We start from the raw sequence: 13,073 nt of genomic DNA on the forward strand, positions 1-13,073 counted from the left end.
GGATTGGCCCACTACTCAAAGTAGTCTCATAGTTTAGACATGTAGGAGATTAGTCACTAAGGGTTTTTTCTCTTCTCAATCCTTTGATTGCGCATAATTGGATTAATTATTCAGTGAGGTTACCAGCCTGTCCAAGGTAGGCGGGTCACTTAACATTCTGGGAAGGACTAGGAAATCCTCTAGATTTGTCACACTTCAGGAACTGAGGTCACTAGTTCTCCCTGGTCCTATGTGGCATGAGAGAGTTGGCGCTTTGATGAGACCTGTTTACTTTCTAATCACCATACATATGTACAAACAGAAAGAGGAAAGAGGTGAACAAAAAGAACAAAAACAGACTGGATGCAGCTTTTCTTTCCTCCCAAGGCCTTAGCTTAAAGACAGGTCATGTGATGGGAGAAATGTGTTGGTGGTCTCAAGCTATGACACTCCCCCCAACAACTCCACCGGCTCCCTGACCCCCCTACTTACAAAATCTCCCGGCCTTCTGTCTAATTGGACTGCAGGAGAAGAGAGATAATGGGTGGGTGTAGGGGTGGGGGCATAAATGTGACCGTTTTTTTCTCCAGGGAGAGTCCCAAGACACAGTGGGAAAGGTAAGATTCTCTGCCTGCGTTCATACTGCTGGTAGACAAAAGGCCCTCAGTTTCCAATGCCACTGAAGCATCACTTCACTCACCCACAGCAGGGAGAGGGATTGATGGAATGGAACTGCATCTTAAAATTTTACTTAAGACCCAAGGCAAACATGCGCTGAACATTTTTATAAATATATATGGGATGTTAAAGCTGAACAGGGTGTTGTGTTCCCATGGTACCCCTAATGTAATAGGAGGTGCAGCATCAGCACTCTGAGATCAAATATTTAAATGGACACAGACTGTTCTCGTATCATCAGGTTTCCTTGTAGCATAAATTTCACGGTAACACATGACTAAAAATGTTAATTTTACTAGTTCAAAGTTAGGTATCAAAGTAAAAAAAGACGAATCCTTTTTATCAAATTCCATCCGCACACAGGGAAATAAATGTCCAACATGGAACCATAACTTAAGCCATATTGGATTACTCCCCTCTTTATATATGAATCACTGGTTGAATTGCCATATTTAAATTGTTGCTGTGGTAAAAGAGGGCTATAGAACTTTTAAATATGTGACAATAATTGACAGCCAATGTACCAGGTACAACTTAATGAACTTGGCTGATATAAGCTAACGCTATTACATTTGGGAAAAAAAACATATTTTTATGCAATAATCATTGACTCAAATAAACAGAAAGCTGTTTGACACATGGTCGTACAATTTGGTACACATGTAGTATGGTAGAGCAGTAGCCATTCCAGGGGTATTATGCCATTCAGCCAGATGGTGGGCTATTTGCTTATTTGTTTGGATACCCTATACTACCTTGATAACAACAATAATCACATTCGTCCCCAGACTTTCATGGATCTGACCACTGCAACTCCTTTTTTAAGAGACGTTTTTTGTGTTTTTTTTTCTCCAGGGAGATTCCCAAGACACAGTGGGGAAGGTACGATTCACTCCCTATGCTCATACTGCTGATCGACAAAAGACCCTCAGTTTCCAATGCCACTGAAGCATCACTTCATTCACCCACAGAAGAGAGAGGGATGGACAGAATGGAACTTTGTCTTAAAATGTAACTTAAAATCACTGCAACTGCTTTTTAAATCGACAGTTCCCCCCCCTTGTATGAAATCCCGGAGTGGGATTTTTTCCTATTCCATAGAAAACAGTACTAATGAAAAGTCCTCCAAGGGTTCTTGAAGACAGAGACTGCAAAGGCCCTTTTCGCTGCATTGCTTGGCTTCCAGACAACATTTTTTCAGTGTCCATTTTGACAGATCTATAACACTTTTAACAATTGTAATCTTTCAACTAACCCCATCTAGTTCCGAAAGTTTATAGAAGTGAGTCAGACCATATATAGACCATATTCATTCCCTCAATTACATTTTTGAATTTGTGATTGGGCACATTTTTTGTTATATTTATGCATATTTTTTATTTATTTTTTGTTTAACATTTATTTAACTAGGAAAGCCAAATTCTTATTTACAATGACGGCCTACCCCGGACAACGCTTGGCCAATTGTGTGCCGCCCTATGGGACTCCCAATCCCAGCCGGATGTGATACAGCCTGGATTCAAACCAGGGATAGTAGTGACGCCTCTTGCACTGAGATGCAGTGCCTTAGACCATTGCGCCACTCGGGAGCCCTAAGACTATGTACTCTCACTTCCTCCCCTCTATGTTATAATGATCTTTATCCAGTTAACTTACGAACATCTTTTCAAAGTCCTTTGACTTTAGTGGTAATATTCAAGAACACACTGTGAATACAACATTTTGAGAGAGTTGCACTTTTTGAAGTGCACTTTTCTTTCTATTAATTAAAGGGTAAAAATGTATCAACATATAACATTTATTTTGCTATGCTCCTATCATTATTTATTAAACTGTCTCACACGATTTGTTTATAGCAATTCCATCTGCAGCTCACTACATTTTCCCATGAGTGAGTGGTTAGGGTTTGGATTAGGGTTAAGGTAGCAAACAAAAACCCTCCCCCAAAACACGTATGCTACTGTTGAACACAATCCTGGTTACCAGCTTAGGGGGACTAATTCAATAACTAAAATGTCCTTCCCCTTGTGTCAGCATTTCCGTTATAGCGCTGTATGAGTTCACCATACGCTGAATAGGCTACAATAAGTAGCCCAAAATAATACATAAGAAGGTCTCTGCATAGGGCATTACACCCCATTTGAATACCAACAAAATATGAAATAAACTGCTGTTCAAACCCATTGTCAATGAAGGTACAACATGGCCTTTTTATCATAACTGGATTATCATCAAGACGAATCCATGAAAGAAATTGAAAAAACACACATGGCTTTTTTTGGTAGCCATATATATATATATATATATATATATATAATATATATCCACACTCATTTCACAAAGTTCAAGATATTTCACAACAACAGCACCAAAGAGCTTTGATTGATTTATCACCCCCGTCTTTTACATTCATTCATTCATTATTTTGCAGATATACTAATCATCAATTCATTACAGACGTGAATAATTTACAATAAAATAACAATTTTAGGTACAATTCTCATTTTCTTTCTTTTCTTTTATACTACAGCCATGGTGACTGGTCTTAAAACATTTCACATGAGAAAAGCTGTTGTCTCAATTAAAGATTGCAAACCTTCTGCACCGTTTTCAATCCTGTCGCATCAAGCTCAATTCTGTATATCCAACTCTGCAAGCAGCATTCTGAAGTTCAAAAGCTTTCCCAGAACCCAATCTCTTTTCCCCACCCCACATTTCCAAGCTTTACTCCAACTCTTACCTTGACATGTAAATCTGGACTACCACTCTAATATTATTCAAATCACAGACGAAAAAGTGGAATACTGCATCTTTAAGACATGAAAGTCACAAATTTAGACTGTGTTAAAAATCATATTGGGAAAACCCTCACAGAACCATTTAGAAAACAACTAACACAGAACCATTTAACTATCATACTGTATGACAACATTTTTCTTTAGTTTGTTTTGGGCCAAAAATAAAAACAAATACAAACTGGTATAAAAGACTGTTATTGTAGCTTAATATTGGAAAACTGCATATGTAAATGGCATTTGCATGTTAAATACCTGTGTTCCTCATGAGTATCTGCAAATGGAAAAAGAGACCTGCGATATTTCCGTAAACAGAAATGTCATATTTGACAAAGGGCCAAATTAACTCCAAGTTCACCAGGCCGTCCTGAACTGACAGTCTGTCACCTGAATTGCACAAGCTGTAGTGCTTGATAACTCTAAGTCTACACACTGTGACACAAGTCTACCCAAAACAAGCAAATAATAAAACACAAAATCAAAAAAGGTACCGTCATGTTACACCCAACCACTCAAAAGCTTTGTATGTAATGTGTCAATTACCAGTAGCTAAACATTTGTGATGTGTCACCCAAACATAAACAGACTCATTTTCTGTGCTTTTTGGGGGATTACTATTGCAGATAAATACATGTGAGAAAATGTGGCTAAGAAATAAAATGCTGTTCCTTGGTAATCTCATGGATATTTGTTTCTCTGATCATTTGTATTGAAATTCAGAACTTGGAGATTCAATTTTAATTTAGTGCATAAGTAAGAATGAAAATGTATACATGTGTATGTTTTTGTTTTCCTCCCTCTGAGAGGCATCAGATGTTCAGTTTGATTTACATGAACAACAACCACAACACAAACAGGACAGAAGAGGGTGAAACAAACAAACTAAACCAAGACAATGAAAAACAAGGAGAACAACAAAACAAATCAAAATCCTTTGAAAAACATCATTCCAAAACGTTTTTGTCCACACTCTCCTTGCCATTGGTCCGTGAGTAAGGTTCAAAAGCAGAAGAGCTCAGATAGCGGGCAGACAGTTCCTGCAGGTTCCCGGCCAGGGAGCCGGCCATTGAGAGCGGGTTGGAGGACATGCGGGTGGCCACACTGCCAAGCAGAGAGGGCATGGGGAAGCTGAACAGGCCGTGAGCTGACGGGGAGCTCTGGAGGCCTGCCACTGTCCCTGAGCTCGTCACTATAGGTAGAGGGGGACTGCCGCCGGCCGTCCCTGAGCTGGCACCACTGCTGCTGCTGCTGCTTCCGTTGCTGGCCATGCCCATGGAGGGTCCTCGCAGGGCGGCACCCAGGGAGCCGTTGCCACAGTGCTGCAGGAGCCCCGGCAGGCCTGGTGGCGTGAGGAGCCGGCCCTGCTCCAGAAGTCTCAATACACTGCAGGTGGCCGCCGTCTCCGACACCACTGAGCGCAGCTCTGAATCTTTGCCCTGGTCCTTTTTCTGTTTTGTGCGTCGGTTCTGGAACCAAACTTTAACCTTGAGGGGAGGACAAAAAAAGCAGTAGAGACCTTCAACAACAGGGTCTATTTACAAAAGCCTAATTAATATACTTTGGTTAATATGGATTATTTTCTAATATCTGTAGGAATTTATTGCAACACCAATGTTTGCAGAAAATGACTGAATAATTTGGATTGTTGTAAATAATTACTAATTCCCTTGTGATCTCAGTATAGGTCACTTTGATGTCCACATGAATTGAATTGTGATAGTAATAACATTGGTAGCACGATCAGGGACTTAGACCAGGGGGCCCAGCTTCTACACCTTGACAGATTTAGTAGCTAATTTACAGAAATACGGATTCAATCAAAACCATAATGCCTTGTAAATATTTACATATCAATGTCACATTAATGGATGTTATCAGAGTCACACATATACAATACAGTACTGTTTGTGGTCTAAACTTGAACAAAACCTTCTGTAACGGGAGGCATAAATGACTTTAGAACATATTTTTCTTCTAGTGAAATGCAGACTGTAAGATAAAGTAGCTAGAAATGAATCACATGTATTTCCATGACCTTAGGCATTTTATGAAAATGAAAAATCATTTTTGAACTCAAAGACATGAAAGTAACACAAGCAGGGTCAGATAGTAATGAGTATATATGTATGTGTGGCTGAAGTATACTGTAACAAGGATATGAGTATAAACAAAGTAAAGTGTGCATACAGATAAACATGGCTATCGTATTCCTATTCATGTGGATGAAGCAACAAATGTGTTTGTGAAGAGGCCATGTTGACGCTAATGAAGTAATGTTACCGCATTTGCATTGCACATGTTTGATAGTCATTCAACAATGAAAATAGACCTCTCTTTTTCCCATTTGCATTTCATATATTTCTGTTTGATATATTCTATTCCTTTTCCAAAAAAGGATAATTGGAGTTCGTATTTTTTTTGTTGCGGTTTTCTTCATGTATTTCCCCACCTCTATCAAGTCTGTGGCAATTAAATCTGATTGCTTTCATACGGACCATAATTAGAGTGAATGTGTCTCAATCAATGAGCCTCCAGCTACAGTACCTCAAACGGCAGCTACTTCAATCACATCTGAATAGCATGTTTTCCTCCATGTAGTTGTTGTAGATAAACAACTCAGTACTTCTCAAGGTTAGTTGGTCAATCTATTTGACACTCTGGAAGTAAGGAATTACATTATGACCATATTCCCTCATGTTATAAGAATATCCGAAATGATTGGTGAACATCTTTTATCTGAGAGGATACATTTTCAACAAGGTCCAACAAGGGGCTCTGAAGCCAGCGACCCAAACAAAGATGATTAGGTGTGCACACTTCAGCATATGGCTGTCGTTTCTTAATGTAACACCCCAAGAGTGCATTGGAACAAAATGTTAATTTCATGATGCCATCATTAGAGACCACTTCATCAACGAATGAAGGAGACATTTGAAGATTTAATGCAATCAAGGAGCATGGCGGCGTGCAACATTTAATGTTGCATGTGAAAATACATTAAGAAATTCAAGCCTATTGTCCTCCCTATGAATGGGGACCTAAGGGCTGTGTGAAGTCTAAAGCACCATTATTCTATTCTAAAAACCACCAAAGAATTCTGAATTCATTGTGTGCTGACAAGGTAAACTACATGAATACTGTAGCTGAATACAAAATACATGCATGAAATGTATTGGTCCAAATGTATTGGTCAGGAAAACATTTATTTATCATGGTAAAATGTACGTATGTATGTATGTGTGTATGTATATATATATATATATATATATATATACACACTCAAGTATAAATTCCCCGAGATCAATATGAATATTTCTTGTAATGATCAGAAATGTGTGACAGAAACACGTGTCTATGCTGTGACTCAGAAAATAACTTTGCATAATGCTCCCTGGTCTGACCTCTGTCCAAAGTCAAGCTTGTTTAGGTCCACTGAAACGTTCATGATGTACGTAATAAACGTAAGGTAAATGTGGCTGACTATGCCATTAGCCAGCTTGCAAGATAAACTAAGAAATAAAATTGTGCTACAAATATTTTGGACTAAGCTCTCTGAAGCAGAGAGCAAGATTTCCCTGAAGTGAAAATTATACATTGGAGGGTGACTAAGCTTGGTATCTTGTCGAGAACGAGCAGACAAGTGCAAATACAGTTCACCCACAGTAGGCGCAGTGTGACCTTTCCCTGACCCCACAGCTAAGCACTTTTTTCTTTTTTTAAGGCCTGTGGACTAGAAACATACTGTTTCTGCACTGAAAATAAGCCTCCTTTATGCAACAATTTAGGCTAACAAGGTTATAGAATTTGTTGGGATAACAGTGATATGAGGTGCATAGTTCACTAGGCTAAATACAATGAAAGAGATTTGATTTGATTTGAGTTTTGTATAGGATCATCACTTAACTTAATACTATTGCTAGAGCTATATGATCAGTGAAGCAGTCTGCAGTCTGCCTTTTTCTAAATGATCTTTAACTAATCAGTCAGCTAAATAGAAAATGCCAGGGTTATAGTAAAACTTGTAAAGATTGTATTGGAATGGGGTATGCTTACAGAAGTATGATGACAATATAGAAAGCATTGCGTAAGTGAGATAAGTGTGTGTAATCATACACTCTATGTTTCACATTTGAGATAAGATGTTGAAATACATAAGGGTCGTTCCACGAATAGAGTGGCCTTTATGTCCATGTGAGATTATCTGTGTACATTTTGATTAACCACTAAATACTCCAATAGTAGTGTTTTCATGTTTGTCCGACTTCTAGGAAGATTGTAACTCACTTAATTTATTTTTATTTAATTTAACTAGGCAAGTCAGTTAAGAACAAATTATTATTTTTAATGACGGCCTAGGAACAGTGGGTTAACTGCCTTCCTTGTTCAGGAGAAGAACGACAGATTTTTACCTTGTCAGCTCGGGGATTCGATTTGGCAACCTTCCGGTTACTAGTCCAACACTCTAACCACTAGGCTACCTGTCGCCCCTTAACCCCAAGATTTCACCAAGTTTTCACCATCCTTGTAAAGCCCTAGTTCTTTTGTTGCTTTGAAAAAGTAATTTCTGAAGATGATTATTTATTTACTGTGATTTAGTGTTTAATATTAAACATCTAACATTGAACATCTAATAGTCAAATAATATTGTAAAAGTAGGTGAGCTGGTTCTACTCCTTTTGGCCATTGGCCGGGGTTTTGTTGTAGAAAACTGAGTACAACGAGCATAACATGTCATGCCTGTTACACTAGATCGATAGGCTAGCTAAATTTTTTGGAAAGCTTGCATTCAATTGCCCCTCCCTGTTGTACACAACAAGCTTCCATTTCCCCTGTCTCAAGGGGAGTTACTGTTGATTTAAGATGAAATCGTCAACTTTGTTACGGTCAACCCTGTTACGGTCAACCCTATTACTTTAATTAACACTTTTATGGTCTTTTATTATTTTACTTAACCTCTTGACATGGGAAAACATATTTTTTATGAAGTTGAACAAGTGCTCTTTATGACAGAATGTTAAATTGGGGTGAAAAAGAAACAGTTATTATTTTACAAAATTACACTACCCAAAAGGCACTCTATTCGTGGAATGACCCATAACATATCTATGATAACACAGAATGTGGATTTGGTATTTATTTACTGATGGCCAGAGTGAAATAGGTACATGTATTGTGTTGCTTGAATTTACCTGCGTTTCAGATAGATTTAGCTGGCGGGCCAGTTCTGTTCGTTCCCTCCCAACCACATACTGGCACCTCTGGAACTCCATCTCCAGACGATAGAGTTGCTCTGCGGTGAAAGAGGTCCGGGTTCGTTTGGGACGGTCCAAATCCAGTCCCTTTGGCAGAATGATCTCTCGGATAGACCCTTTTGCATCTACAAAAAAGAACAAGTGACCATTGAAGATTTGTCAATGATAACTATATTCAAAATGTAGAAACACTCTTGGCTCATCATTATCACAACATCAGAATGACCATTCATCATTTTTAGTAATGTGTGTAGGCCTTCTGTTGTCCATGAAATGACTGATTACCGTCAATGAAAGACTTAGGTCTTGTTGCAGTGCATAGCATAAAGCTATATGAAGATATCGAGGATGATTTCATGTTTGCAAAATTTAAAAATGAACCATTCAAGTATGCACATGAATATGGTACATCATTTATATGAATGCATCAAACACACAACATCAACCACAGTAATATGCATAACTAAAATTAACACACTGACATTTTCCAAACCAACTAGTGTACTTTCAAAAAATACTAGGGGATAACCTCAACCACATTAAAAGCAGTCAAAAATAACAATTAATTCATTTGAAAAAGCACCGTTTACAGAAGAAAGTTGATCAAATGTATAAAACAAATACAAAATACAATGATAGATTTTTTTATTTCATTGTGATCATTTCCTTTGGTCAACCCATTTAATTGCATCAATACTCTAGTCTAGATGATCATATTTTAGCATCTCAATCAGTACTCTCTCCTAAATAGTAAACTAACCTCAAAATCGTTGTTTCCCCTATAGTTTTCTACAATCAAAATGTAGTGTGTAATTAAAAAGTTGTACTTTTGTCATGTAAACAGAAAATAATTCAAGGATATACCTTTAGATAACGTGATATTAATTTTATAACTGTATGAGCTTTTAATGACTTAATAAAAATAGAGAAATGAGGAATAAAAATAAGGAAAAAAACATTTCTTAAGAATTTACTCAATTAACTAAAATGAACTACTACTTTTTAAATTGTGATTATTTCTCCCATCATCTAAAAGCAGCAAAAGATAACCTGAAAGTACATAAACATTTATGTTTGAATTTAGTTTCGTTGCTAAATTATTTCCATAACAATCAGCAAGGATATATTCATGTTTTCCAACAGTCTCTATGTTTGACCACCTGTGTTAAACAGATTAAATAAATGATGTGTGCTTATTCTGCTACAATTTAGCCCTGAGGCCAGACGACACTCAGAAAGAGTACTAGAACAACATAACAATTAACTCATTTCTTTTGTATTAACTGCATATGGAATACCTTCTATTATTTAGAACAAGTTGATGTAAGCAAATGCATTTTACGTCCATTATTATTACTTATTCATCATCTGTATCAGAATACGATAAGATAGTGAAAACGTGTGTATCTTATGATTTGAAACTTCTGTGAATATTGCTTTCAAATGAAATAGTATTTTCATGGAGAGAGATAATATAGAGTAGCATGAAATTCATCCTTCATTTTAAAACCAAATGTACAGTACTTAATATCTTAAATAAATGTGCTCTATGATTCTGTGCTGTATAATTCAATTTTGGAAGAAACAAAATTGTTGTGAACGCAAACCATTTTGATGGGAGTATATCACATGGGTAAAATTCGTAACATTCAAAATACATAAAAATGTGCAGATAGTACATTTTTACAAAAGTGAAAAAAAAAAAAAATGTTTGTATTTACTTTGAATTCAAAATGGTTTAACAAAAAAGCCAAAAATACTTTTACAATGACTAAAACTACCATGAGACCGATAAGAGTGAGTGGGGGTGTGTGTTTTTAAAAACATTTTCTTCTTTGGCATAATGTTGCACTCTCAACCGAGAACGCCCCGGAAGCTGCAAAAGGGACTATAGCGCATTGTTAACTGGTAGTGACTAATTTCCTGTGCTTTTTCTGAAAATGAACGAGTGATAAAAACAACAAAATAAACCAAATAGCGCTTGGGAGAAATTTGCTGCTTTGTGTCAAATATATAAAGTCAAATAAATAAGTTTAACAATTCTAATGGTTGGGAAATTTTAGTGATCCAATACCTCAAATATTCTGTACATACAGTATAAAAACAGAGCATTTGGTTGTGAACAATGGAGCAGTATGTCTGTAAAAACCAAAAGCTATTTCTATCCTTCTTGAGCATACACAAAGCCAATACCAGAATCCCATATCCAAAACATCCGTCTGGCAATTCAGCATATCTCACATAGCAAACGATCTTATTTCATCCTGTGGATACATATAAAGTAAAGCAAATGAACAAACAGAGTCCATACACTGCAACAGGAGTAAACATGAGTGGAAATCCTCTCACCTCGGACAAGTATTCTCCGGCAGTAGTCCGGGTCCCCCGTCCCCCGGTTTTTCTCACAGCTTTCCACCGTCCCAGATGGCGAGAAGGACTCCTGCTGATCCTTTAGGAAGGTTTTGGAAAGGTTTCCCTGGGAATCCTTGCCGTCTTTCCCATCCTTTATGCCATTCTTCAGCCCCATCCCTGGTTCAGGCTCTTGGTTGTATCTGACCTCCATATTAACTTATCCTCTTCAATGTTTCTTTCTTTTTTTCCTTTGTCAGGTGAAGAAAACAGGGATTACAGAGAGTATTGCACGGTGTGTTGTCTCGACAGTGTGGCTTTGTTTTAAAACAGCACCTTTTAGACCAGAGAGTCACCTACCTAATGTTCGGGGAGCGCTTGCCTCACCTGCCAAGGTGCCCGATTATCGTTGTCCAACTCACTTGCCCAATGATCATGGACTTATCCCTGAAACTCAACAGCCTTGTTACATACACATCAGGCTGATAGATGATCTCCAAATAATCAGAGCCATGGACCGACGCACACTCACTGTTTCAATTGATTACGGTAATTTTGCTGCCTCCACATTTGCGTAGCCTCATGAATACACTAAATTGTTTGGGAAATATATCAGGTCCTAATGGAGGGGTTTGCTCGCTCCGTCCCTCTCTGTCAGCCAGGGAATCAAGAAAAATGATTGGTCTCACTTTGCAAAAAAAGCCTTCCTGAGCACACAGACAGAATCACAGAGGTACGACACTTCCAGAAAAGTTCCCAGGCACTTCATTCTTCGACCCCAGAAACATGGCCAGCCATTTTCAGCGTTTCTCCAGTGTTGGTTGTCTGGCCACGATGGCTAACTTTAATCGCATTTACTGTGTCTTTCGCCAATGATCGTCCCTCTGCAACATACTGCTCTCACCGCTATAGTGCTATCCCAGGCAAGTGGGAGGGAGAGAGGGATAGAGAAAGAGAGAGATAGAGAGAGAGAAAGTGAGAGCGAGATGAGAGAGAGAGAGAGAACAAGAGAGAACGAAGAGAACGAGAGAGACTGAGATAGAGAGAATAAAGGAGAGGCGGAGAGACAGAGGATACAGAAAAAAGTGAATACACCCCAATTGGAATTTGTACTGGCCACGACAGCTGATTCACAAAAATCACCCGGCTCTGCTTCACAGGAACTGTGTTCAAGTTTCCTGTGTTGACCCACGTCACTCGGCACGACAAACAACAACAGCACGACGAGTAGCCCACAGGTCCTTGTCATTAACGCTGCGTCCCCACCATTCATATATATGCACCACAGAAGCAGTCTGTTGCACTAATACAATCTTAACCTGCACGATCTGAAAAACACAAAAACGGGACAAAACTTGTCATTAGTGCCTACACTAACACCCCTGGAACGGCCCCCCTCTCCAGCACTCTCCTTCCACCCCGCTACCCACCCACCAACTTTTAGCTATTTTCATTGTCAGAGCAACAATATCTCAGGGAACAGCAGTTGCCAGTAATCCAATAAGACCATTGATTAGGCTACAATGACTCAATTCAAACCAATGGCCTTGTGCAAGGAACATTCTCCGGCCCTTCTCGTCACCTTGTGGGGCCAGAAGCCCTCTTCAAGCTGCCCCCCTCCCTGAACACCATTCATTCCTTTATGGGAAACAGAGAGGAAAAGGAGTGAAAGATGGCAATTATCTAATTGGACTATTAACAAACAATTCTGTGAGTGTGGCTGCCAGGCAGCAAACTTGGGGTGGGTTTAAGGGCCTCATGTTGGACTAACTTTATTCACTGAGTGTTTGGGGGTGGCTGATTGGAGTGGAGAAGGAGCGATTGTTAAATAAAGGTAAAAAGGGGCTAAAAAGAAAGCGACTGAAGGGGACTCCTGCTTCTCAAGCTGTGTTGCTGAGCTTCAGCCTGGGAAACAGCTTGTCCACGCAGCACTGTGGCCTCTCGGGTTCCAACAATGGCTCATCTTGAAAAATCCGGTCCTCAATGGACAGTTCTACAGCAATATTGCAAAGACAGTACC

General features: G+C 38.8%; 1 protein-coding gene across 2 annotated transcripts; it reads right to left on the reverse strand.

The window, feature by feature from the left end:
• Positions 1-2,416: 2,416 nt before the first annotated feature.
• Positions 2,417-12,460, reverse strand: vax1 (ventral anterior homeobox 1). 2 transcript variants are annotated; one of them, XM_021609946.2, is made up of 4 exons: positions 11,441-12,460; positions 11,054-11,304; positions 8,642-8,829; positions 2,417-4,936 (listed from the first exon to the last, which is right to left on the reverse strand). In XM_021609946.2, exons 2-4 carry the CDS (start codon positions 11,265-11,267, stop codon positions 4,397-4,399), a joined length of 942 nt encoding a protein of 313 aa, XP_021465621.1. In that variant the 5' UTR covers positions 11,268-11,304; positions 11,441-12,460; the 3' UTR covers positions 2,417-4,396. The 2 variants fall into 2 exon arrangements, with proteins under 2 accessions (XP_021465621.1, XP_021465615.1); XM_021609940.2 differs by having other exon boundaries at positions 11,414-12,460.
• Positions 12,461-13,073: the final 613 nt, after the last annotated feature.

This window comes from Oncorhynchus mykiss, chromosome 1 (genome assembly GCF_013265735.2).
Source record: "Oncorhynchus mykiss isolate Arlee chromosome 1, USDA_OmykA_1.1, whole genome shotgun sequence".
Taxonomy (NCBI): Eukaryota; Metazoa; Chordata; class Actinopteri; order Salmoniformes; family Salmonidae; genus Oncorhynchus; species Oncorhynchus mykiss.